Source organism: Phoenix dactylifera, chromosome 2 (genome assembly GCF_051530095.1).
Source record: "Phoenix dactylifera cultivar Ajwa chromosome 2, Ajwa_hap1_PhDact_Kaust_v1.1, whole genome shotgun sequence".
NCBI lineage: Eukaryota > Viridiplantae > Streptophyta > Magnoliopsida > Arecales > Arecaceae > Phoenix > Phoenix dactylifera.
This window is the reverse complement of record NC_143191.1, coordinates 34,148,353-34,173,344: the sequence shown is the minus strand read 5'-3', so window position 1 is coordinate 34,173,344 and position 24,992 is coordinate 34,148,353. Positions and strand designations below refer to the sequence as shown.

The 24,992-nt window shown below is 38.1% G+C and overlaps 2 protein-coding genes across 8 annotated transcripts; both read left to right on the top strand.

The window, feature by feature from the left end:
• Positions 1 to 315: 315 nt before the first annotated feature.
• On the top strand, positions 316 to 5,293 carry LOC148714759 (Protein kinase superfamily protein). Of its 2 annotated transcripts, XM_088716112.1 has the most exons (9): positions 316 to 587; positions 676 to 736; positions 1,134 to 1,250; positions 1,365 to 1,549; positions 2,298 to 2,496; positions 2,592 to 2,755; positions 2,853 to 2,957; positions 4,799 to 4,921; positions 5,025 to 5,293. In XM_088716112.1, the coding sequence occupies exons 3-9, from the start codon at positions 1,181 to 1,183 to the stop codon at positions 5,226 to 5,228; spliced, it is 1,050 nt and encodes a 349-aa protein (XP_088572238.1). In that variant the 5' UTR covers positions 316 to 587; positions 676 to 736; positions 1,134 to 1,180; the 3' UTR covers positions 5,229 to 5,293. The 2 variants fall into 2 exon arrangements, with proteins under 2 accessions (XP_088572238.1, XP_088572239.1); XM_088716113.1 differs by lacking the exon at positions 316 to 587 and having other exon boundaries at positions 710 to 836.
• Positions 5,294 to 8,717: 3,424 nt separating this feature from the next.
• LOC148714758 (Acyl-CoA N-acyltransferases (NAT) superfamily protein) lies at positions 8,718 to 24,418 on the top strand. 6 transcript variants are annotated; one of them, XM_088716106.1, is made up of 3 exons: positions 8,718 to 9,400; positions 20,840 to 21,066; positions 23,720 to 24,418. In XM_088716106.1, exons 1-3 carry the CDS (start codon positions 8,763 to 8,765, stop codon positions 23,863 to 23,865), a joined length of 1,011 nt encoding a protein of 336 aa, XP_088572232.1. In that variant the 5' UTR covers positions 8,718 to 8,762; the 3' UTR covers positions 23,866 to 24,418. The 6 variants fall into 6 exon arrangements, with proteins under 6 accessions (XP_088572232.1, XP_089785050.1, XP_088572235.1 ...); XM_089928924.1 differs by lacking the exon at positions 23,720 to 24,418 and adding an exon at positions 23,561 to 23,670; XM_088716109.1 differs by lacking the exon at positions 23,720 to 24,418 and adding an exon at positions 21,621 to 21,715.
• The last annotated feature ends 574 nt before the right edge of the window (positions 24,419 to 24,992 follow it).

The window sequence follows — 24,992 nt, the reverse complement described above, 5'->3', positions numbered from 1 at the left end:
TTTGATTAATAACCAAATATCTATAATTAAATAATTAGAGATGAAATACTTAGAACATCTATAATTAAATAATTATAATAAGTCTCACAAATACTCAGGTGGGAAAATTAATAGTAGCAAGATTTGGTCCTAAGTCCGAGCAGACCAATAAAAGATACGTGATCACGCCATAACTCCACGTCATCCCCATCGAACGAATTACAACAAGAAGCGGAGGTGGGGAACGCTAAAAAGAAAACCAACTGAAAGCCTCCCGCCAGCGGCCAACTATCCCATCACGTACTATTCCCCACCACCCCCCGATCCCTCCCTGGTGGCGAGAGCCCGGCATTATGCCTTCTCTTCCTCTCCTCCAACTCCTCCCCACTCCTCTACAGGCGACCGAAATCCCTCTTTCTCCTCTCTTCTCTTCTTTAATCTTCTGTCATCCCTCTTCTTTTGCTTTGCTTATTCTTCAAGTACTCATTGCTTTCTCTTCTTTTCCCTTGTTCTCTCTTTCCCTTGTCTTTACTCTTTTGTGAAATATAGTAGGTGGTTGGAGATATGAGGTTGTTGGGAGCTCTCAAATTCTAACTTCGCGATCATACGTAACTCCCAAGAGAGGCTCTTTGGTTTGCCCTGTCCCTTTCTTTCTTGTTTATTTTATTCTCTTAGGTATCTCTGTTTCTCTTTCAGGTCTTAAAGGAACTGTGGCTCCCTCTACTGAAGCTAATGCTTTGTTGTTCTGCCTTCTGAGGTGGGTCTCTACTTTGGTTCTCTTGAAGATGACTTCCTTGCTCCATTTTCTTACATTGTTCTGTCCTTAATGTGGATATAGTTTTCTTAAGATGAATTAGGTGGGCTATATCTGTTTTCTTCTTATTCTTGATATGTTATTTTTTGCGTTTTGTTCTCCTTTTTAACTTTATTTTTTATGCAGTTATAGCTTCACCTGTGGCTGGGTTTTGAAGGAATATTTTTTGGTTGTGTTTTTGGGATTCATCTTGATGCTCTAGCATATTCTGTTTGTTAATTTCGACATTAAATCCATTATTTTGTGCAGAAATAAATTGATTTATAAGGTTCCTTTACTTCAATGTATACTTTTTTTTGTTGCATCTTGATGTTTAGGCCGATCTCTTCTTCGACATCAGGAACACAATCTGTTTAGGTTTCAGTACAGACTCTTTGAGGATCCAATATGCCTTTCAACATAGTTTCAGCATGGAAGAAGCGGCTGAGAAGCAAATCACGAGATCATATTGGCCCTTGTGTGTGATATAATTGGTTCCTTTTGTTTCAATTTTCTGCAGAACATTTTTTTTTCTTTTTTTGAGGTTGGGAATAGGAGTCCAACATTATAATTTATCTGCTTTTTGTGGCAGGGATATATAAGCCTATTGAGTTTTGGCAGCTGAAAGATCGAAGCTCAGCTCCAAAAAGACGTAACTGTTCAGCAGTATTCACCCTTAAGGAAATGGAGGAAGCAACATGTTCGTTTGGTGATGAAAACTTGATTGGAAAAGGAGGATTTGGTCGGGTATATAAGGGTACTCTGAGGGATGGAGAGGTTTGTACGTGATGCATTGAGCATTATCTTAGAACTATTTGCCTTGAGACAATTTCAAAATGCTTCACAATTCTGTAAATTCTATCTACTTCATTTGTAACCAAGTTCGGGGTAATAGCTGCTATCAATTTGATGGATCAAGTATCTAGGTTAACATTATGTATGAAATTGAACCTAAAAATATGGTGTTTGAAATTTTATGACATTTTGTTCTGGTGTAATAATGACATGATGCTCGTTTATTAAAGATTCACTAGGTGGAAGATTTTGTGATTATTTGTGAGGGCTAGAATGACTCGTTAGCAGCCATTTTGATTATTTAGTTTGCTCCAAAATTTATGGCATATTTAACTTTGCACTGGTTGTTTCTCTCTCGAAAAGAAAATTTTTAAATTCTCGTTGCTAACTCAAATCTGTCGACTTTTTGAAAAGCAATATCTTTCTGCTGTACGTGTTTGCTGCGTCATGAGTCATATCATTTCACTATACTACTGACCGCACTGTCGCCTTGTTTTCTTCCAGTACATATTAATTTCTTTATATAATTGTTGGTTATGTATGAACATTTTTCTTTTTTTATTATTTGAAGGAGTTTTATGCTGATTTAAAGACGAAAGTCAAAAGGAGATCTGAAATATAAACTTACATTGTTAATGTATTGCACAAACATTTTTAAATAGCTGGAAACTTTTCATTTTTCTGGTCTTCTCAGAAATTTCTATTCACACTTTTATGTACTAATTTGAAGGTTGTTGCAATAAAGAAAATGGATCTACCACCTTTTAAGCTAGCTGATGGTGAACGTGAGTTCCGAGTAGAAGTTGACATTTTGAGCAGACTTGACCATCCAAATCTAGTCACACTGATTGGCTACTGTGCTGATGGGAAGCATAGATTTTTAGTATATGAATTTATGCCTAAAGGAAACCTGCAAGATCTATTAAATGGTTCGTTAGTTAATTAAACCCCACTATCTATTTCATTTTGTCTGTGTGTTATCATTCATGTTTGGCTCTTTCCTTCATATGTATTGGCAATGCAGGAATTAGTGAAGTGAAGATGAACTGGTCTTCAAGATTAAAAGTAGCACTTGGAGCAGCAAGGGGTCTTGCTTATCTCCATTCCAGTTCAGCTGTTGGTATTCCTATAGTGCATAGAGACTTCAAATCCACCAATATTCTATTGAGTGAATACTTCGAGGCAAAGGTAATGAAGAGATAAAGTATGTAGCAATTGTGAATTGATCAAACATCTGCTACTACAGTTTGCACGGCATAACCATGATGGTGACTGAACTCCTCAGATTTCTGATTTTGGCCTCGCTAAGCTAATGCCAAATGGTGAGGATATATATGCAACTACAAGAGTCCTAGGTACTTTTGGCTATTTTGATCCTGAGTATGCATTGGTATGCATCTAAAACCATGCTCATATTCTTTCTTTGTTGGTTTCAGATACTCATCAGTAATATACGTTTTTTGAGGAAACCTCATAAGTAATATATCTTATAAAACTCTATCACATTGAATATCACATGCGTATTCATATGTTTAGATGAACCATCAGTCTGAGAAATTTGATGAAAATCATGACTTAATTGAACCCCAATTTGATTTTTATTGCCTCGTTGACATCAAATATATCATAGGCAGTATTCTGAATGCAATACACAGTGGTATTCATAGTTTGGAACTGGTTTTGCCTAGATAGGTATCTAGACTGTGCAACCTTGGAGTTCATATTGCTGAAGAAAAGGATCTTTGGCTGCCTCTGACCCTATATATCGCAAGATTAACATGTATCAATCCAATATTATCTATTTATTCATTTACTTTTTGATAAAATCAATCCAACTTGAGTTGAACTTGATTTGTTGGCATATGAATTTTTTTTTTGCTAATTTTACTTCCACAAGCTCTTATCATTCAACATGGTTCAAGATCATATTTGATATATTATAGAAACACCAGAAATAACATATGTTTTTCATAAATTTTCTTTTGGACTTACTATGCAGTTGCTGCACAGGCTGCAAAGTATCAATTTGCTTCAGTATAATCATATGCATTTTGCTGAAACCATATGATAAGGGAAAGACAAGATGGTAGAAGTGAATGAAGATAGAAAACTGATGCAAAGAACCAAAATGAAATCCTTCTTCCTTTCTATGAAATTTCTGAAGTGACATGAAATGCTCCAATATGCTAAGGGAATTGCAATGTTATAACCAGGGACCATCATTAATCTTCTTAACCACTTTTACGTTTTTCATAAATCCCAATGTTCTTTTTTAATGTTTTATTGGAACTCCTCATTTCAACTATTTAAAAAGGTTGTAGTAAGATAAATCTGTAGCTTTAGAGTCTCAAATTTAATCTGAATCACTTGAGGTGCATATGAGGTCAGTAATCTCAGATATTTGAGGATTTTAATTATTATCATTCCCTTCTGGAAATGTTTTAGTCTAACTTCAGGAAGCCTGTATTACATTTTGAATGTGTTGTCACACATATGTATGAATTAATGATGCGTAGAATTCACAAAATCACAACTTTTTAGCTGCTTTTTAGGCCTTTATGAATTGATTTTGCAGAGTGACATGTCCCCAGTGAACCTGACAACTTGACTTTCTTAGTAGATTTCACTACTGCTTATTGGCATAACTTCCTTACTCCTAAAGACCTTTTTCCTAGGATCTTAGGTCATTTCTTCTTTATTTCCCTTCTCTATGATATCTGAAATGAAATAATATCACCATACAACTTGTGCTTCTTTTTATTATATTAATTTCATATCCAAGCAGTAAAATTAGTTGCAGGATGGGGAGAATGTAAAAACCAGAGGGAACAGTATACTGAGAAATGAAAAGGGTTTAAAGAATTTGGCCGCCTGTTCCTAGAGAAAGTTTAGTGAAGCAGAAGCATGCAAATGGAAGAAGTAAAGTATAAGCTTTATGCTTGTTAGCTTATTGCCAAGAATTATGAAAAAGTATGAAATGCATCAATCCAATAATCATTGCTATGGCCCAATATCCGTTTTAGTATGAGGTAAAGCTAACTTATATCGGATAATAGGAAATTCAAAATGATTATACTTGGGACACCTTACCGAGAAAGGAGAAAAACTCTGTGATATGTGACTCTGTCAAGCAGTTCGCAAACTAAAGTTTGAAGCAGTTAACAAACTTAAACATAGAGGTTTTGAAACTCTTAATTTTGAAATGTTGATTTCTGCGTTGCTGTTTGACAGACAGGGAAACTCACATTACAAAGTGATGTCTATGCCTTTGGTGTTGTTCTGCTGGAGATCTTGACTGGACGAAGGGCTATAGAATTTAATCAGGGTTCTACGGATCAGAATCTTATATTACAGGTATGCATTATTTGCCATTGTAGGTCGTAAGGTAGCAAAACTTTAGATTTTATGCAAAATCCTTAACAAAATGATTCTTATTATGGTTTTTTTATGGATTCAGGTCCGACATCTATTGAGTGACAGGAAGAAGTTGCGTAAAGTGATCGATCCTGATATGGCTAAAAGCTCGTACAGCATGGAATCAATTGCCATGTTTGCAAACCTTGCTTCAAGATGTGTTCGTATTGAGGGCAGTGCAAGACCATCAATGGCAGACTGTGTGAAGGAACTTCAACTCATTATCTGTGCAAATATGAGAGTATAAAGTATCTGTTTGAGATGCAAACCTACGGGTTTGTGTACCAATAATCAAATAAATCAATTTGACAACTTATTTTTGTCATTTAAAATTTTCAAGCAATCTAACTTGCAAGAACATCTACTTCTGTCCTCATGATTGTAGAGGCAGGGGTGCTTTGTCAAAAAATCATTAATGTATTGACTAAGATATGCCATCTCGGTACTAGGCCTTATTGCCGATGCCATGCCATCATTATGTACGGTACAATATAGAGCTGGTTTGGCATACCGAATATTCATACGCACCCCATACCATGTATCGGTATCGAATTGGTACATTACCATATGCTCCATATCACCTAGTTCGGTATGGTATGGTATACTATGGTATGGACAATATGAAATCTTAAATTAAGCGGACACGAATAGCTTGAATGGATCAATATATTTCTTTTTCTTGTTCTATTTAAACATGCTAGCATTGGTATTTTACCCTGATACTATGATATTACCGGTAAACTATCCTGACCTTGCCAAGGATTAAACATTCCCCCCTGTTGTAAGCTGAAACAGAAACCAACTCCAGTCGCGATTGCAAGAAAGTTAGGGGCTATGATCATACTCTGGACCTTATATCCTGAGAACACAAGCTCATGAGAAGTCCAGTCAGAGGCCGGTCTGGGCATTAACATGGGCCTAAGTTATGTTTAGCCAATCCCTTCGCGAGCATATAAGTGCATTGTTGTGTGCAAAAGAGAAGTATTTTTCATTCTCCAAAATCGCTGATTTTTTTTTTATCCTCGGAGAACGAGACAAATATAAATTATATGACAGCAAAATGATTCAGATAATATACAAGAAGTACTTTACGTGCATCATATGTATGTCTTCATGTGGATGCATGTATATAAATAGACATGCGTATGGACTTAAATGGAGGAGGTCAGAGGGCAGATTAGGGACCTATGGACCCTAAACATGCTCTTCAGCCCCTTGGAAGATCCTTATGATCTCTCGTACATACACTGCAAGCAAGTTGCATGGAAGTCCTTGTCCAGATCTATTGCGAGACTAGCACTAAATATCAGGCCTTATTTAGCCAAGCGTGCGGCTAGATTCTTGCTTCATACTGGGAGCCCAGCGGAGGTTCTCAATGTGGAAAGGTTATGCTCCTTGGCTCCAGCAATTAGCACGAACCTCGAATGGTCTATTGGTGATGGATTTTCTATCAAGGGTCACCCAAGACCCTTGGATTTCATCTATTTCTCTTGATCAGTGGCCAGTGTTGGCAGATGTTAGTGCCTTTGAGACCTTTTCGAGAAAGGTAGACAAAGGTGGTGTTAGAGAAATATTTTGCCTAAAAATTACTATATCATTATTTTTTAAAAAAATAATTCATTAAAATAAATTCAGAAGATTGAAAAAAATTTGTTTGGATCGAGGCATGTGATATATACTACTCTAAGAATGTGATTCAACCCCTACGTGTAAGTTTGCGGCGATCTCCTCCCAAAGGTATAACAACCCAGCTCAGCTCGATTCTCCTCTAACAAGCACGAACCCTGGGTGGCTGACTCGACCGACTCCTTCAATTGCCCAGAAAAGAAGAAAATATAGAAAACAGAAAGTTGAAAAGTAAAATAATCTATCTATAGAAGAAACTCTCGGGAGAGAGTACCAATGAGAAAGAGAGAGATTGGATTACATTCGGATTAATCCCAGAGGAGTCTATTTATAGACTCTATCCGAAGACTGAAGTGATGCGATGGTTCTGAAGATATGTAATGTTTCGGAAACACCGTATCTTTTCAGAAGCTAACATTCTCTTTCGAAGAGTCATAACTCTTGTAAAAGAGGCGTCTCACAAAAAGATATTTTAAAACATTTAAAACAACTAAATGTTAGGGGATAAGAAAAATTTAAATTTTTTTTAAAATTAAAACTCTAATAGGTGGAACATATAGAACGACATGTTATGCGAAGTAAATCGACTGTGCCAATCCAAGATCTAGAACAAACACCAAACAAATAACAGAAAAAAAAAATTACTAGAAGAAAACTAATTAGGAGAGAGAAACAATATGTAATTAAAAAATTGAGCCACACAAAAAGGCTTTCTCTCACTCCTCACCAAGAAGGACACCTCTCACTCTCTCCTTCTTTCTCTTTTCCCACGCCACTCTCCTTTTCTCAAGCTACACATAAGGAGACACCAAAGGTCCCTTTAAGGAGAGTGGGATGTTTGATTCCTACTAAAATTTAGTACTCACTAAAAAATAAGACTTATCACTATGATAAGACTTATCACTATTAAAGATTAAAGATTCTAGTAGAAACTGGAAATAGAATTATAAAATTACTAAAGCTAATGACCAACTAAACAAGAATTCTAATAGGATTAGGACTTAGCGAACATTGGGCTCATTCGTTAGACCTTCAAAAATCTCTCTATCGCGATCCTTGTCTTTGATTGGCCGCATGCGGTCAGTTGGGGCTCTTTTTGTTCACCTATTAGGCTGTGCAACCTCTGCAGGCAATTCCTTTCTAGGCCTCCACAATCTCACAACCTTGCCTGAATTTCGAAGCTTGGTGTCTACCTTCGGATGGCATCATTCATGTGGAAAGTAGAGAAAACTCGACTTCCCTGGTCATGGCATGCTGCACAAATAGGTTTGCGTATACCCTCTCATTGTGACCTCTGTCCGGGTGCTAAGGAGTCCACTACTCATGATGTCATTCTAGAATGCATCATGGCAACTGAAGTAGAGTCGGGCCCCTATCCCCAGTGCAGCATCCCATCCATGTCCATGGAGCCTTCTCTGTGGCTTCCGAAGGAGAATACTTTTGCAGATACAGGTATGGCCGCTCTAGCATCCTTTGAAGCGCGCCGTGTGCATAGAAACCCAACAGTACAGTTGATTGGTTCATTTTCTTCTTTTTCTTTCTAATTTTGGGATATGCTGGCGCTCGAGGGTGTATTTATACTAAAATTTTACATCGGACTCAAAAAAAAAAAACAAAAGAAGAAAAAGAAAAAGTGAACACGTCGCAATTGGAGTCATGACTCACATTATAGAAGCGAGCGTGCACGTACTGATAGACCGATAGCCATAGAGGCAAAACTCAAGGCAGCATGAAAATATAGTTTTTATACGAGGAGAAGACTACGGGCAGAGTGTATTATTCTCAAGGGAGAGTCGGCCATCTTGATCGATTGGATACGTGAAGAGGAGCGGACAAGGGTTGGACGTCCTTTACTTGATGACATTCAGCGAATAATGCAAAATTATAGTGATTTTTAGATAGTACATGTATATCGAAAGATGAACAAAACTACCGACTGAATGGCTATCTAGGCAGCACAACACTCTATAGAGGTCCTCTAAACACACCAGCTCTATAATTACGCTAGATCGTAGTCCTTGGCTTGCTCGGTGTACTAAGGTGAGTAGCCGTCGTACAAAAAAAAAAAAAAAAAACACACGTCGCAACCTGAAGGCCGTGGGGCCTTATCGGGCCCAACCCATATCCCTTCCTCCTCCCGCACCAGCTCACTTCCATGGCGTCTCCCTCCACCTCCCTCTCCCTCTCCCTCGACTCCGCCTTCCAACCCCTACTTTTTCTCTCCTCCCACAACTTCTCCCCTCCCTCCCTCTCCACCCCCTCCCACGCCTTCCTCTCCCTTCACAAATCCCACCCTCTCTCCCTCAAATCCTTCCCCCGCTTCTCTCCACCCCATGCTCTCGATCCCTCCGTCGAGGTCCCGCCGATACCCGGTGGCCCCTTCCTCGACCCAGGCAGCTTCAGCAAACTTCGAACCCTCAAACAATTTCGCTACGTCCACCAATTCGACCATGGCCAGCTGGAGATCCGCTCCATGGAGGCCGAGGAGGTGGACCCCGCCTCCCTGCTCCTCGCCAAGTCGTTCTCCGAGTCCATGTGGTGGGCCGGCCGCTACGTCCCCCTCCTCGCCTTCCTGGTGAAGCAGTATGTGATCGAGCGGTGGGCTCGGATTCCGCACATGACCATGCTCCTCGGCTTCTATAAGGAGAGGGATGGGGAAGAGGAGGCGCAACTGGCGTGCATCGCCGAGATCTCCTTCGATGCTCTCGGGGCCAATGCATCCGTCCCGACGCCGGTGCCCCCTCAAGAATATCCATACCTAAGCAACATGACTGTGAGGAAGACGTTTCGGAGGTAATTGAGCTCTTGTTAATCTTTCTCTTAGAATTGCTCTGATTCTACTGGGCAGCGAGCAGTCCTGTAGGCATTAGTAAATCAAGTTAAGAAAGTATTTTGTTTTGTTTTTTATTGGTTGCTATTTGGTGTTTTATGTTGGGTATGTTATCTGGGATCATATGGCCTATGGGTTTCTTTATTATAAAAGGACTAGTAGTTATGATATTAGGATTTTTTTTTTGTTCTTTTAAAAAAGGGTTGCTTGTGCTGCCATTTTCTTCCTCAAAGGCCTCCGCCACGCTTGTGAGTTTTGTTTTTTTCAATATTTGTATGGCTAAATAATTTTATCAATTTTGAACTGCAATATTAGGTACACAGCTTGGCGATTTTCAGGTATGGCTGCAAATATGTCTCGTGTACCACGTACAATTTTCAAATCTGATGGAAAAAATGATTTTGAGCATTGGAAAATTCAGATGCAATATTATTTTCGATTTGTGGGTATTTGTCATTTGAGATGTTGTAGAAAAGGGCTTTATTCAGCCTTTTGATACAGCACAATTATCACAAGCCGAGAGACAGGAATTGAAACACAACAAAGTTAAGGATGAATACGCTATCTATCATTTACAGCAAAGTGTTGAATAATCAATTTTTGAGAAGATTATGCATGCACAAACAGCAATGGAAGTCTCGGATATTTTAATAAATTCTTATTAGGGTAATGGTCAAGCTAAAAAAATGCGATTGTAGAATTTTTGGGAAAAAAATGAGCTTCTTCAGATGGAAAAGTGTGAGACAATTGCAGATTATTTTTCATGAACACAAACATTTGTTAATCAAATGAGAGCCAATAATGAAAATATAAATGTTGTTCAAGTTATGCAGAAAATTCTACAAAGCTTGACTATACATTTTGAGCATATTGTGGCAGTGATTGAAGAGTCAAAAGATCTCAGTGTCGTGATGATTGATGAATTATAGGGATTATTGGAGGCTCATGAGCAGCGTATGAATGATAAGTCAGAGATGGCGGTAGAAGAAGCATTGCAAATCCAATTAAATTTGAAGAACAAAAAGAAGAGTTCTTCAACAAAGCTGAATTAAACCAAAGAGATCAGAGTTTTAAAGACACAGGAGGAAGAGATTACAAAAGGACAAGTAAGAAATAATGATTCTGATAAAAAACATGATAAATCTTGTATCCAATGCTACAAATGTAAGAAGTATGGCCACTATCAGCAAGAGTGCAATTTTCAAATCTAGTGCCATAACTTTAAAATGTACGGTCACTATCAGCATGAATGTCACCTTAGAAAAATCAGAGAATAGACAGTTGCATGCTAAAATTGCTGAAAACGGTGGTGATAACTCAAAGACTTTTTTTACTGGAAAGTCATGTAATAGAGGAAGATGAGAAAAATAAGTGATTTTTGGATACAGGCTGCATTAATCATATGTGTGGCAAAAAGAAGATGTTTGCTGAGTTAGCTGAGTCGTTTCACGCACAGGTGAAGCTTGGAAATAATACAAATATTACTAGTTTTGGGGAGAGGCAAGATTACAATCAAATTGAAGAAATGGGTCCCTTAACTATATTTCAGATATATTTTTTTGCTGAGTCTTTATCAGAATCTTTTGAATGTAGGGCAGCTTGCAAAAAAGGGCTATGATGTGCATATCAACAAGAGTGGCTGTATCATCAACAATGACCAAAAAGGACGAATAGCAAAAGCAAATATGACTCAAAATCATTTGTTCTCATTAAATATTAATTTTGGAGATTTACCTTGCTTTAGTTCTGTAACTGGCAATGATAATTGGTTGCGGCACATGCATTTTGGATCTTTAAATTTTGATAGTTTGAAATTTCTTGCTAGTAAGAAGTTGGTTTCAGAACTGCCATATATTAACTATCCTAATAGTGCTTGTGAGACTTGTGTTTTGGGGAAGAAGCATAGGGATATCTTTCCTACAGAAAAATCTTAGAGAGCCAAAAGACCGCTTGAACTCATTCATTCATATTTATGTTCTGTGGAGGTTCCTTCGATTGGTGGTAGCAGGTATTTTATTTCGTTTATTGATGATTTATGTAGAAAAGCATGGGTTGATTTTTTGAAGCAAACATCTAAAGCTTGTGATGTATTTAAAATTTTTTTGGCTTATGTTGAAAAGCAAAGTGGATGCTTTATTAAAATTTTGAGGATTGTTAGGGACACTGAATATACTATTTGTGATGATTTTTGGTAGAAACATGGTATTGAGCATCAGTTAACTGCTAGGTACACTCTTCAACAAAATTGAGTGGCAGGAAAAAAAATAGAACTATTATAGATATGGTTAGATGCATGTTGCATTACAAGAAATTGCCTAAAAGTTTCTGGGTGGAAGCTTTTGCTTGTGCTATTTATGTTTTGAACAGGTGCCCTACTAGAAGTATACAGGGAAAAAATCCACAAGAAGTTTGGACTTGAAGGAAGCCTGATATTAAACACCTAAGATTGTTTGGTTGCATTGCCTATGCACATATGCCTGATTCATTGAGGAAGAAACTTGATGATAAAGCAGAGAAATGTATTTTTATTGTCTACAATCATAAGTCAAAGGGTTATGAGTTGTATAATCCAAAGACTGAAAAAGTGATTGTTAGTTGTGTTGTCATTTTTTATAAGCAAGCTGATTGGGAATGGTCCATTAAAGAGAATAAGTCATCTTAGTTGCTAGTGGTAATTAATACAACTTTTTAAGGGCATGTTGAAGAATAAGGTGTGCAGTGTCTTAGTGATTTGCCTCCATTGTATACAATATCTATTCCTACAGAGACATCTAATTGTCCACAGCGCCAGTGTTGTCTACCTTTTCGTTTGCATGATTCTATTGTTGGTAAAGATAATGATCCATTTGATGTTGAATTGGTTAATTTTGCATTATTTGTAGATTATGATCCATTGATATATAAGGAAGCTATTTGTGATGATTATTGGATTCAAGCAATGGTGGAAATTCATGCAATCAAAAAAAGTAACGCATGGGAGCTTACCACTCTTCCTAGTGGTAAGAAACCAATTGTGTTAAATGGGTATACAAGACAAAGTTCAAGCCAAATGGACAGATAGACTGCTTCAAGGCTCGTTTGGTAGTTAAAGGATACATGCAAAAATCAGATATTGATTACTTTGAGATGTTTTCTCCTGTTGCTAAACTGATAGTGTATGTATGATTATTTCTCTTGCTGCCCATGTTATTGGAAAATATTTCAAATGGATGTGAAGTCTGCTTTCTCAAATGACATGGCATAAGAGGAAATATATGTTGAACAACCTGCAAGTTATGTGAAGAAAGAAGAAGAAATTAAAGCTTATAAGTTGAAGAAGCTCTTGTATGGGTTAAAGAAAGCACCTAGAGCAGATTCGGCGGAACTATCCTGAACCGGGCGGTTCCGACCGTTCTGAGCCATACCCGTGAGCAAGGTTGGCGGAACTGTCTCGAACCTAATGGTTCCGGCCGTACCGAGCCGTACCAGTGGCTCACCGGTACGGTTCTAGCAACAAAAACGAGACCCATTACTGGAGCCAGAAAGAAGAAGAAAAGAGAGTGAGCGGGGGAGGGAGAGAGAGGGAGAGGTTGGGATGCCGATGGAGGGCCGGAGGAGGCCGCGGGGGGCGGCAGAGGGGGCAGACGCCTGCCGCGGCCTCCGCCAGCCCCCTGCAGCCTCCCTCTTTCCCCCTTCTCTCCCTCTTCCTCTCTCCCACAGTACCATGCACTCGTCAATACAGGCCCGGCACGGCCGTACCGACTTGTGCCACCGGAGAACCGTTATGATGCCCAATATTGGTTCCTCCGACTTTGACCTAGAGCATGGTGCATGCACATTGACTCATGTTTGAGTATGGATTTAGTAGATGTCCTTATGAGCACACATATATTAAATCTAATTTGCAAGGTGATATTGTCATCATATGTTTATATATGGATGATTTGATTTATACTAGCAATAGTCTAAAATTGATGATAGAATTTAGGGAGGCTATGATTGCTCAGTTTGAGATGACAGATACGAGTTTGATGTTCTACTTTTTTGGCATTGAAGTGGCTCAAAGCCTCAAACAGATGATGGCATATTTATTTCGCAAAAGAATAATGCTAGGAATATTTTGAAGAGATTCAAGATGAAATCATGCAAGCCAATTTTAACTCTAGTTGAAGAAAGATTGAAGTTGGTAAAAGTTGGCACAAGTGAATTGGCGGATCCTATGAATTTTAAAAGATTGGTACGAAGTTTAAGGTATTTGACTTCTACTAGGCCCAATGTTACATATGATGTTGGAATTATAAGCAGATTTATGGAGGCTCCACATCAGTCCCACTTGCATGTAGCAAACCACATTTTGAGATATATCAAAGGCACGCAAAGTGATGGTATTTTTTTTTTCATATGCTAATAGTCTGGAATTTGTTGGATATACAGATAGTGATTGGGCAGATGATATTGAAAAGTGAAAAAATACATTGCGTTATGCTTTCCATCTTGGGTTAGAAATTTTTTCTTGATCATCAAAGAAGCAATAGATAGTTGCTCTTTCTACTATTGAGGCAGAGTATATTGCAGCAGCAAATAATGCTACTCAAGCGGTATGGTTGCGTAGAATGCTTAGAGAGTTGCAACATCATCAAGACATGCCTACAAGATTTTTTTGTGATAACAAGTCTATAATAGCATTGACAAAAAATACTATGTTTCATGGTCGCGGCAAGCTTATTGATATCAAGTTTCATTACATTCGATATTTAGTGAAGGAAAAGAAACATCTGGTTGAGTTTTGTTCATTTGAAGTTCAAATCGCAAATATTTTCATAGCCATTAAAAACTTATACTTTTCGGAAGCTTAAGGGGATGATCGGTATGATCTAGTTTGAAGAATTTGGTTTAGGGGAGTCAATGTAGTCATTAGTAAACCAAGTTAAGAAAGTATTTTATTTTGTTTTTTATTGGTTGATATTTGGTGTTGGGTATGTTACATAGGATCATATGGCTCATGAGTTTCCTTATTATAAAAGGACTAGTAGTTATGATAGGATTTTTTTAATGAAAAAAAAGGAGTTGCTTGTGCTGCCTTTTTCTTTCTAACAGGTAAGGTCCGCCGAACCGGTACCGGGACCTATACCGGTCGACGCTCGGTATGGTTCGGTGCCGAACAGAACTGGTAGGGCGTGCCGGTTCATGGACCGGCTCGCCCTAATTTTTTTTGCAGTTCTCAAAAAGTTTATTTGGTATTCACTCTTTTCGAATTTTTTTTTATAAATTTAAGTCTAATTTGATATTTTTTTTGATATTTTTTTGATTTTTTTAATGTTTCTATCTCAGTTTAATTTAGATGACGCATCTTATTGCTTTAAAATAATACAAATCATAAAATGAACAACATAAAATATCCTCAATTTAAGTAGCAACGTGAAAATATAGAATAATACAATCAGTTATATACATTTAAAGTACAACATATATGCCGATATCTAAAATCGGGTCGAGTGGCAACGACTCTTGTAGATATCCGGATCATAAGCATAGTCTGGAGACACATCAACCCACCCCTTTAACCAAGCGGCATTGTAGTCTTGTACGTTCATCCTATAAGAAATGCGCGCCGGATTATAAACACTTTTGGATTTTTCGCTGAAGCTCTGGCTTCGAGATGTGTCCTCTGCCTAAATATATAGCTGTGGAGGAGTCCATCCAAATATGCTGGTAGCAAAATCCGACTCGTGAGATGCTCCGGACTGCGTAGAATAGAGCCACCAGAAGATGCCTTAGACGGACCATATCCATATCCGTATGGGTTATAGGCTGTCTATGGCTGTAGATAATAGAATCTAGTATACGACTCAGAATCTAACACGTATATAGATCTTACTCCACATGCGAGGTCATCTGCAACTGCATTGTATCCTCTTGAATGACCTCAAGGAGCCTGTCTCCTGTATGCAATTGTATCTTTGCGGCTCTACCAGATCGTATACCGTGGTCCCTATCTTGTGCAGCATGCGTAAACTAAGACTTACCGGTGTATTGAAAACCATCCTGCGGCTATGTCTTATAAACAATGATCTCTTGTTCTCCACTCCCTCCATAATCCTTAGGCATGCATAAAGACTACTTATTTTTCAATTTTTTTTCAAATTTAGGCTTAGGCTACTGTGCGCATGATCGTACCAAAACTTAAATGAATGGACACCAAACTTTTATATAGAGTAGCTTGCATGCCCCTAAATACGTTTCTGATTTTATAATTTTTTTATTTGTAAAAAAATTATTCTTTTTTAATCTAAAAATAAATTTTTAATTTTTAAAAATTATATAAAATTAACGTGTATATCGTTCATAGATCTACAACATATAAAAAATCGAGCTCAAATTCAAAAATTTGGCATAATCTCCCCTTATTTTGCAATATTTGAGCTATTTCTTTAAGCCCCCCAAAAAAGGAAGGAGATAAGAGAGAGAAAGAATACCTTATTTAGCCTTGGCTCTTCCTTCTGATAGTCTGAATTGGTGTTGTTTGTGGAATTTTTTGGAAGGCCCGAGCAGACTACTGTGGCCAGCAGACTACCGTGGCCCATACTATGGCATTATTGCCACATCACCCATACTGTGGCATTATTGCCATAGTGGCCGCACTGCGGCAAAAATGCCGCAGTGCTACTTGACTCGGTGCAAACCAACCGGTTCGCATCAAGTTGGCATCGAACCGGTCGGTTCCGGCCCGAAAAGGACCTGTTTCGGCCGGTCCCATTATTTCATCTTTGAACTATAACAAGTCCATTATTTTTTTTTGTTGCCATTTTTGGTGACCAATTATACTTTTCTTTAACTCTCGAATTTAGTTGCCAATGAATTAGTTATTTTGCTCTATGACAAGTTACTAGTATCTTGGCATCCATCTTTCATCTTAGTAAAGTAATATGATTCCTCTGTTGGTTTAAGGATTGTCAAGATCTTTACCTGACCCTATATTAATGCCTTTATGCCTTGATCTTCTCAAAAGGAAAAGAAAAAAAGAAAAAAGCCTTTATACCGCAGTCTGAATTAGTTGCTTAAGATATAGGCAAAGCAATAGGAGCGGGAGGGGAGTAAGAAGCTATGGACTTGTCTACATAATTGGTATTTGAAGACAGCTTAGAAGGGTCCAATTTAACATGGACTTAAACTTGTTCCAAAATTTTGGAGTTTCAGTTCAATGCAAGTAAAGATATCACACAAGAAAGGGAGGAAAAAGAAGAATTGATGTAATAACTTTTAAGGGTTTGAAGATGTATGGTCAAATGAAAGAAATTGGACTGTTTACTTATCTACATTTACTCAGTGATTTGACGGGCCTGATTGTTAATAAGGGAATGCGATTATGACCAGCTGATTTGAGCTTTTAGCCCTTTTCCTTATTTTTTATTTTTTATTTTTTTGATGTAATGCGGAGGAAGTGAGAAACTTCCCCCAAATTTTATTGATAAATAAGGTTACAATGTAGGTACATGTACAGGAGCTTGATGAGAGAGAAGGGACGTTACAAGGGTAGTAGGAAGGAGTACAAGGAAAGGTAAGAGAGTGGGGCACCACTAACTATGCAAGGTAGGGAGCTTGGTGCAAACAACCCTGTGACTATCCATTAAGTTGGCTGAGCATAGATTGACCCACGGGTTGAATGGTTGGAGAACTTTGTGAAGGAGTGAAGATGCAGTGGCTTGTTTTTTTCAAGAACCTTGAGTTCCTTTCGTGCCGTAGCTACATAATAGATGTGAACAATTGATCCCATCCTTTTCTCATGCTCTTATGTATTTTCCTACACCTCCAGGAGGTCAAAAGATCATTTAGGTTAGGAGGGTGGCTCCTAAGGTTAAGGCATGAGGCAATGGGTGCTCAAATTTCTCGAGTGAAGGGGCATTTGATGAAGAGATGGGCAGTGGTTTCAAATCTGATACCACACAGAGGACAACCAGCGCTTACTCTCCATCCTTTTCTTGATAATGCTTCCCCAGCATGCAGCTTGTTTCTAAGAGCTAGCCACATGAAGACCTTTTCCTTTTCTAGCACATTAGCCTTCCAAATGATTTTGTAGAACGAACAGAGTGTACCCCCATAATTAATGAACCTGTAGAAAGAATCAACAGTAGATGATTCATCTTTATCAAGTTTCCATACTGGCACATCAAATGAGTTTGAAAGGTGGACTGAGAAGGCTTGCAGTTGATCCATTTGGGCTAATTCTGAGGATGAGAGGGGACCTACACTCGAAACAGCCACTGTTTTGATCTTCTAAATGAAGCTACAGAGGAATTATGTTGCACAGCTTTCTGATACAGATCCTGAAAGAGCAAAGCATATGGTATCGGGCTATTCTATGCATCCTTCCAAAATCTAATCTTTTCACCATTCCCAAGCTTGAAAGATATACAGTTCCAAAAAGTTTCAAGATCTTTGCAAATATCTTTCTAAATTGGGGATGCTCTAGAAGGTCTTTTCCTTTCTCACATGCCAAATCTACGTCTGGAATAGTAGGATGTACACACCTGTCTTTTCCACAAGGCCTCTTCTCTGCTAGGATGATCCAGACTTTTCAACATTTTTCATGTCCATTTGGCCAAGCGTGAGAAGTTAACGTTTCTGAGGTTTTCCTCGTTATTGTAGGTTCCTCCAATCCTTTCAGCTTTAGTTGTCTGAGTTTCAAGTGAAGAGGGCATTTAATAAACAAAAATTAGCTGTTTGGGGATAATTTATAGTTGGCCACTATGTTATTTCTCTTTCTTATGATAAAATTATAAATATTTATGGTAATATCTTCTCCTTTTAATGGTTAAAATGCAATGCTATAGTAAAGGTTGACAACCCTTTGAGAAATTGCCCATTATACTTGGCCACAAGTTATTGATGGTTCTAACCTTTTCTAAAGCTAATAAATAAGTCTTCGGTCTTCCCTTCAAAATTCTTGTAACTTTTTTTGGCAGTTCTTTTGATACATAAATGCTTGTTTCTTCATTCTTTTTCCCCCTCTTTGTGGTTGAGAATTCCTCGTTCCTTTTTGTGTGAATTCCCCAGCGGCGAATTAACAACTTGTTCCTCCCAATGGTGAGACAAGTGGCGCCCAAAAGCCTCAGCGCCAGTTCACGCCAGCAAAATTCTTCCAATGCTGCTTAAGCAGCATTATTACTTCTATGGCATGCATATCCAGATTTTCATGAAGCTTATCGAGGGCCCAGGAACCTGCAAAAGATAAGGGAAAGAGACTTGTTGAAGCCAGTGAGCTGGAAACCACTGTTGTCATCCTGAATTAGCGTCATAGTGTTACAAAGATTTTTTACACTAAAGACTCTCTCTGTGCATGGAACCTGAACTCTTACTTTAAGCTTACTATGCTGCGCAGCTAAAAAAGAGGAGCCATAGTGACCGTTATTATCCTATTATACAATGAGATTTATGTTGGCTGGTTTTCATATAGGACTTTCTCAAATATTGACAAGTAGTTGCAGTCAATCGGGATTCTACAGTACACCTATACCATGATGTTTTTGAGCGAAGATCGGTGTAACTGATACCTCTACATTGTTGGGGATTAAGCTGAGCTCCAGTGAGGTAGGGAGCCCAAGCTCAACTGGTATTAGGCTGAGCTTCTTTTTTTGTTTTTTTTTTTAGGAAGATCTTGCATTAGTTGAGCTTAAGTTCAAGCTAAGCTCAATTAATTTCAGGTTCAGCTTAGGCTGTTTACGAGCGGCTCATTTAAGAGATTGGTGGGAGCTTGACATCCCCCAAGGTTTGTATCTATGCATTTTTACCTAATTTCCACCAAATAGATCTCAATCTAGTAACTGAGATATAGTTTTCTCTATATGAATATATTACTAAAGTATAAAGATAGATTTTTTAAGTTATAAGGAATAGCTTTAATCGCTTAAATAAGGGCAAGGGCTGATAATTATGAAAAATAATAACTAGAATAATATGTTATAATAAATAATATAATATAATGTATCATTTACTTGTTTATATTTTTGCTCAATAAAGCCAACAGTGATAGGTAAATCTCAAGCTGAAATTATTTACTATTGTGCGAGCTCTTATCAAGCCAGACATTAGCTGCTCATAAGCAACTGTCCCTGATGGCTCTAGCCTCCTCTCCCGTTTTTAAACCATTTGGCTTTTATATGGATAGCCAGCTACAGGATGACCGGGCACAAGACTAACCAGAGGGCACCACTAATATCCAATCCTATATGATAATTTGTTCACCAATGCCTTCATCTTCACTAAATTTTGTTAGTTAATGCCTTCCATATAATTAAATACCTTTGCAGTACAAACTGAGAGTGGAAAGAAATAGATTTGTCCAGGTAAACTGTCTTTTCTTGTGTCCTTGCCAATATCCTGATTTGAGAAATGGAAACATGAAGGAATTTCCAAGAAGTGGAAATGACACTCAAATAATAGTGAAGTGCAATAGATCTTGTCTTGCTTGAACATGACAACCTGCTGAACGAGGTCTTCATAGAGTTCACAGTCATTATTTATCTGAAATTTTCTGAGATTTTTAATTTTTTCAAATCTTTTTCTAAGACTAGCTTGGCAAGGTCTTTATAGCAGAATACAACTAGTAGTGGTGAATTGTAGGTTTGACCTATGCCCCTGAAGTTCTTGCCAGTGCAGTCAGCGAGAATTTTCTTTCTTTATGTTGTCGATTTTGCTAATGTTCGGAAAGATTAAAGCATATGGGAAGTTCAACGCTTTCTGTCAGTGAATGCTCTCTTTTTCTCTCTCTGAAGTAAGATGGGAGGAAGCCTGGCAGCAATTAGGTGAGTGTATGATTCAAACCTAGATCACTCGTACTAAAGACTTTACCAATGCAGTCAGTTGGCACCCTTTTCCTATCAATGAAAGCTGATTCTACTAGTTAGAGTTCAGGGATGGTGAGAATTGTTGTATATATGCTATAGACAAGGGATGCAAGCAAAGTGAAGATTTGATAAGGATAAAGAAGATGAGGTTGGAGCCAGATGGAAATGCTGATTGTTGAAAATTTGCTGCTGGATATCAAATCTTTCTAGCAAAGATTTCTGAAATCTTGACAATGAGTATGCTGGATAATTCATAATCATATTTGGCCTCTCATATTTGTTTGACAAAATCATACAATTAGTTCACTAGCATGACTGTATTATGAGCAAACAACCGTATGACTTGAAAACAGAGATCAGTAATTCTTGAAGATTGGGAATTCTCTTTATTTTTCATCAACATCTAAAATTTTTAATGTATAAACTTTTTGTAGATTGTCACAAATAATGTATAACTTGAGTTTTTATTTTGAAATTCTAAAACTGTAATGGAATAAAAGGTTAATAAGCTGCTTGCGCTCTTACATAAATTCTGTAGAGTTCTGCAATGTATGATTTTTTTCCAGTACCTTACTTTAGGAGAGGGATTGGTGGGCATCTTCTAAAGGCATGCGAGGAACTGATAACTCAAATGAAGGCTGAAAGAAAAGTGTACCTTCACTGCAGAGTGATTGATTCTGTTCCATTTCTATTGTACAAGAAAGCTGGATATAAGGTTGACAGGACAGACAGCATCTTTATTTGGCTAACCCTTCAGCGGCGCAAATACTTGATGTTGAAAGAATTGCCACCTATTCCGGATGACGGTAAGTCTGATAACATGGACTATAATGATCACCCCATTTGATTTTTTATGTGTGCTGCCACAAAATCATCTGTTAACTTTGTATACTAGATTATGTTCCAATGTGGGTTTCTATGTACTTGTATTCTATTGCTAAAAAATGTAACAAGTCTCTGTCTCTCTCAGAGGCAGGCACATTTTTTTCGTAACAAGGTTCTCTTGATAGATGGATAGTTTGTCACTGCAACTGGCACTTTCTGGTTGTTTGTTGCACATCAAGTACAAATGATATCCACATGTAACATTCCAAAAAGCAGCATAGATGCTGCAGCATTACTATCACGTAGGGGCAGTGGAACAAATGAGGTTACAGTGCATTGTGACTTAGTTCCTGCTATATATTTAGAATCTTATTCTAATTCAGCCTGTCATTGTTTGCATTTTATATATATTGGCTTCCAACCTGGTTCTAAAGACATAATTTACTTCCTGCTAATTTTTGAGTTAGTGTGTGGAGTTGAATTATGGACAAGTTTGAAATCATCCCTTGATAGTCTAGCTACTCGCACCCATCAGCTGAAGAAGCTCAAGGAGCTGTAGGCTGAAAAATTGGAGATTGTCCTCGCGAAGGATAGTCACGTTGGCATGCATCAACAAGAGAGGAGGCGGCCTGAAGAAGATCCCCAGCCAATGCTTTGTTGTTTCTTGCTGCTTGTACGTTGCTTGAAGGCTATTGCTTCATGCTCTTTGCTCGGCTGATTCAAGTTGGGAAGCTCCGCGTTATTCTTGGGTTCTTGCTCTTCACATAGCTTGCAGTTATTATTCAGAGAACTCTTCTTTCATGCTCTTTGCTCGGTTTACCGAAGTTGGGAAGCACCTTCTTGTTCTTGGATTCTTGCTTTTCATGAGTGCCTCTCAAGAACTTTGTTGCATGTTGTCTGTCGTAAAGGGTCACCGTAAAGTCTGCTGGGCAAGGGCAACTGGAGTTGGTTCTAGTTTTTAGGGCTCGTTTGTGTCCATTGGAATCCCATTGTTATCAAGTGACAGTAATAGCTCTGCACTTTCCTCTCCTTTGTTAATAATCCCCTCCTATGGCATGTTTCAGGCCAATTAAATTTCTTTTCTCCAATTTATTCTTGCTTGGATGGTGACTCATCCGACTTGCAGGAAAACAGAGGACCCAAAAACAACGTTTGCATGGGCGGGTGGCTGCATGCAGGCCTTTCCATCTCTCAGAACGTAGAGATGTGTTTCCCTCCCACAGATATAAGTGAAGGCAAAAATCAGTGGCTTAAAAGTATTATAAATATCACAAAATTCTGAATCTATAGGACTATTATTCCTCGACACAACAAAACAAAAGGCCACATGATCACGGCTCATCACATGATGCATGATAGTCAAATCAGTGGATTTGGATCGTGGAGCCGCATATTTTGGGACTTGGGAGAAGTTGGAGATCTCTGTTGCAAGTGCAGAAACCGCATGACTTGTAGTCCATAGAATCTTGCTGATCCTTAAATGCATCAGACCAGTTGAACCGTTCTACTTAGCAAGAGTGAAAAAAGTTAAAAAAAAATAAATGAAACCCACAAAAAGTGGAGATAATATGCAGCTCTTGTATATCAATATATATATATATATATATACATATCAGGGCCTTATATTCAAATTTGAATTGTACAAAATGATAATATGCAGGCTGGTACAGTTGAGCCATGGCCATTGTGTGCCAAGTTGATGCTGCAAGTGGACTCGATGGAACAAGACAATGGGTTTGAGTATTAGGCTCTTGAGCTAGAGCAGTGAGTGAATTGGACTCGGAAGAGCTCGAGTTGGTTCATACATAAACAGGGAGAATACTAAGGATCATGTGTTAAGTCTAGTATGATATAGAATAAACATAAGTTCTTAAGTTGAATTGCAATGCAACTTGTATATCAAGTCCATTTCCTAGACGGACTCAAACAGCTAAAGCTTTAAGTCGAATTAGACGTACATATCAAGGCTTTCTCTTGGTTTTAGTGCGCTGAAACGTCTCTCTCCAACATCCTACTATGCCATTTACTTGAGACCAAAATGAGGATCCCAAATTGCATGAGCAGTAGGTCTTACAATTCTGTATCCATGACTCAAAATTTTCTTGCCAAGCTTCCTGAAACAGATTTACAGATGTCCATAGAAAGATTATTGCTAACTGCCAAGCAAAAATTGTACTGCTTCTAAAAATATAGAGACGGATTTTATACTTGTACTAGTAAGGAAGCTGCAACCAAATGGCATAAATACTTCTTGTATTGCTGAATGAATATCTAGGAAATTCTAAACTAGAAAGCCATATCATGTCATTGGATTAGTGCTCTCAGCCGTGTGGAGCGGCAAGTAAAACTATTATAAGTTTTACGTCGATTTATATCGGTACAGCAGCCACAATAATCATATTTGCTTAAAACCAGTACTGCTTTATACTTGATGGACAATAACGGCTAAATTTTGATATACTATTGCTCTATTAGCTGTGTTGCTGCTGCTTTTCGTTTGGACTTTCAGCAATTTTCAAGCCAACTCAGTGCATGGATCTACGAACCCAAGAATGTTAAGTTACAGATAACCGCACTCATTTTGTTTCTTTTCTCCGTGGTCTCACTCAAATTTCTGATGCCAAATGTTTTCAGGAGAAAGTCTTAAGCCTGGGGAGGATAAAACTCAGGATGGTGCTACAACAAGGCAAGGATTGGTGGCCTCGATGCAGCTACCCATGCAATGGGCATCCTGCTCTTTGGCGACAAGGAATCAGAACACCTTGGTACGGAATTACTGAATAAAATCGGAGCTGTAGAAACTATAAATTCTGAGTCAAGGAGTCAGGTCTTTCTGAGCAATGATGGAGGTAGGTGCTATTGACTGTGAACAATTACCTATGAGGAAATGGTGGCCGGAGCGTAGAGAGCCATGCACAAATCCGACGTGCGGCAGGGTGGATGACTGATTAGAACATCAAAGCTCCTGTAGTCAGTGTTGCAGGTGGCCTTATAAATATTTTCAGTTCTACACAGAGATGTCTGTGAAGGATTTTCTTCTCATGTGGTGCATATGTTACCTTTTTCTTTTTAAAACAAGGTTTCCGAACTTTCATAATATATCAGGTTGGCGAACAACTTTCAGCAAACATGTAGATCACGCCTCTGCATCTTATTCCTTTTTATGCCCCAAAATATTTTTGACGGTCCATCGTCTCGTCTGCTTGATCCCATCAAGCTAAAAATTGATGTTTTTCTGGGCATTCTTGTTAATGACCACCGACATTTGGTTTGAGCTTTTAGACAGAGAAATTGATACCTCAGCTACTATTTCATGGAAGCAAGACCTGATAACAAATAAACAGACGGACATATAAATAAACCAATAAATTATATATAATTAAATTTTCTACAAGAGATGTGATCTCATTCATTAAAAGATTCTATTTTGCAGATGGGTGCTATGTGGTCGTGTATGCGATACCATCCGCGACCATTCATATGTTTTGAGGAGGCACAAATTATGCATCACGTATGGTACTCATGTTAAGTATCATCTGGAAAATAGCATTGTCCAACCCATTAATAACAAAAACTGTACTCGGTAAGCTCTTTCTTTTTTGTTTTCCGAAAGGAGAACTTGGTAAGCTTAAGATGCACGAGCAGAAAAAAGCAATACTTAATGGGCTTGAGTTACGATGCATTAGAACACTTGCCGGCATAAGTACGATCTTTGGCCCTGAAATATCCAATGATGGCTATTTAACACAAAATCAAACGGTCATATTTTGACAATTGATGTGGTTCTCCCCGTAACAAATCATAAGGGTAATCATCAAATGTTTACTATAGGATTTTTTATTTTTTGTATATTGAAATATATGATTCAAATATTTTTAGTATGCATACATCCAACAAAATTAGAAAA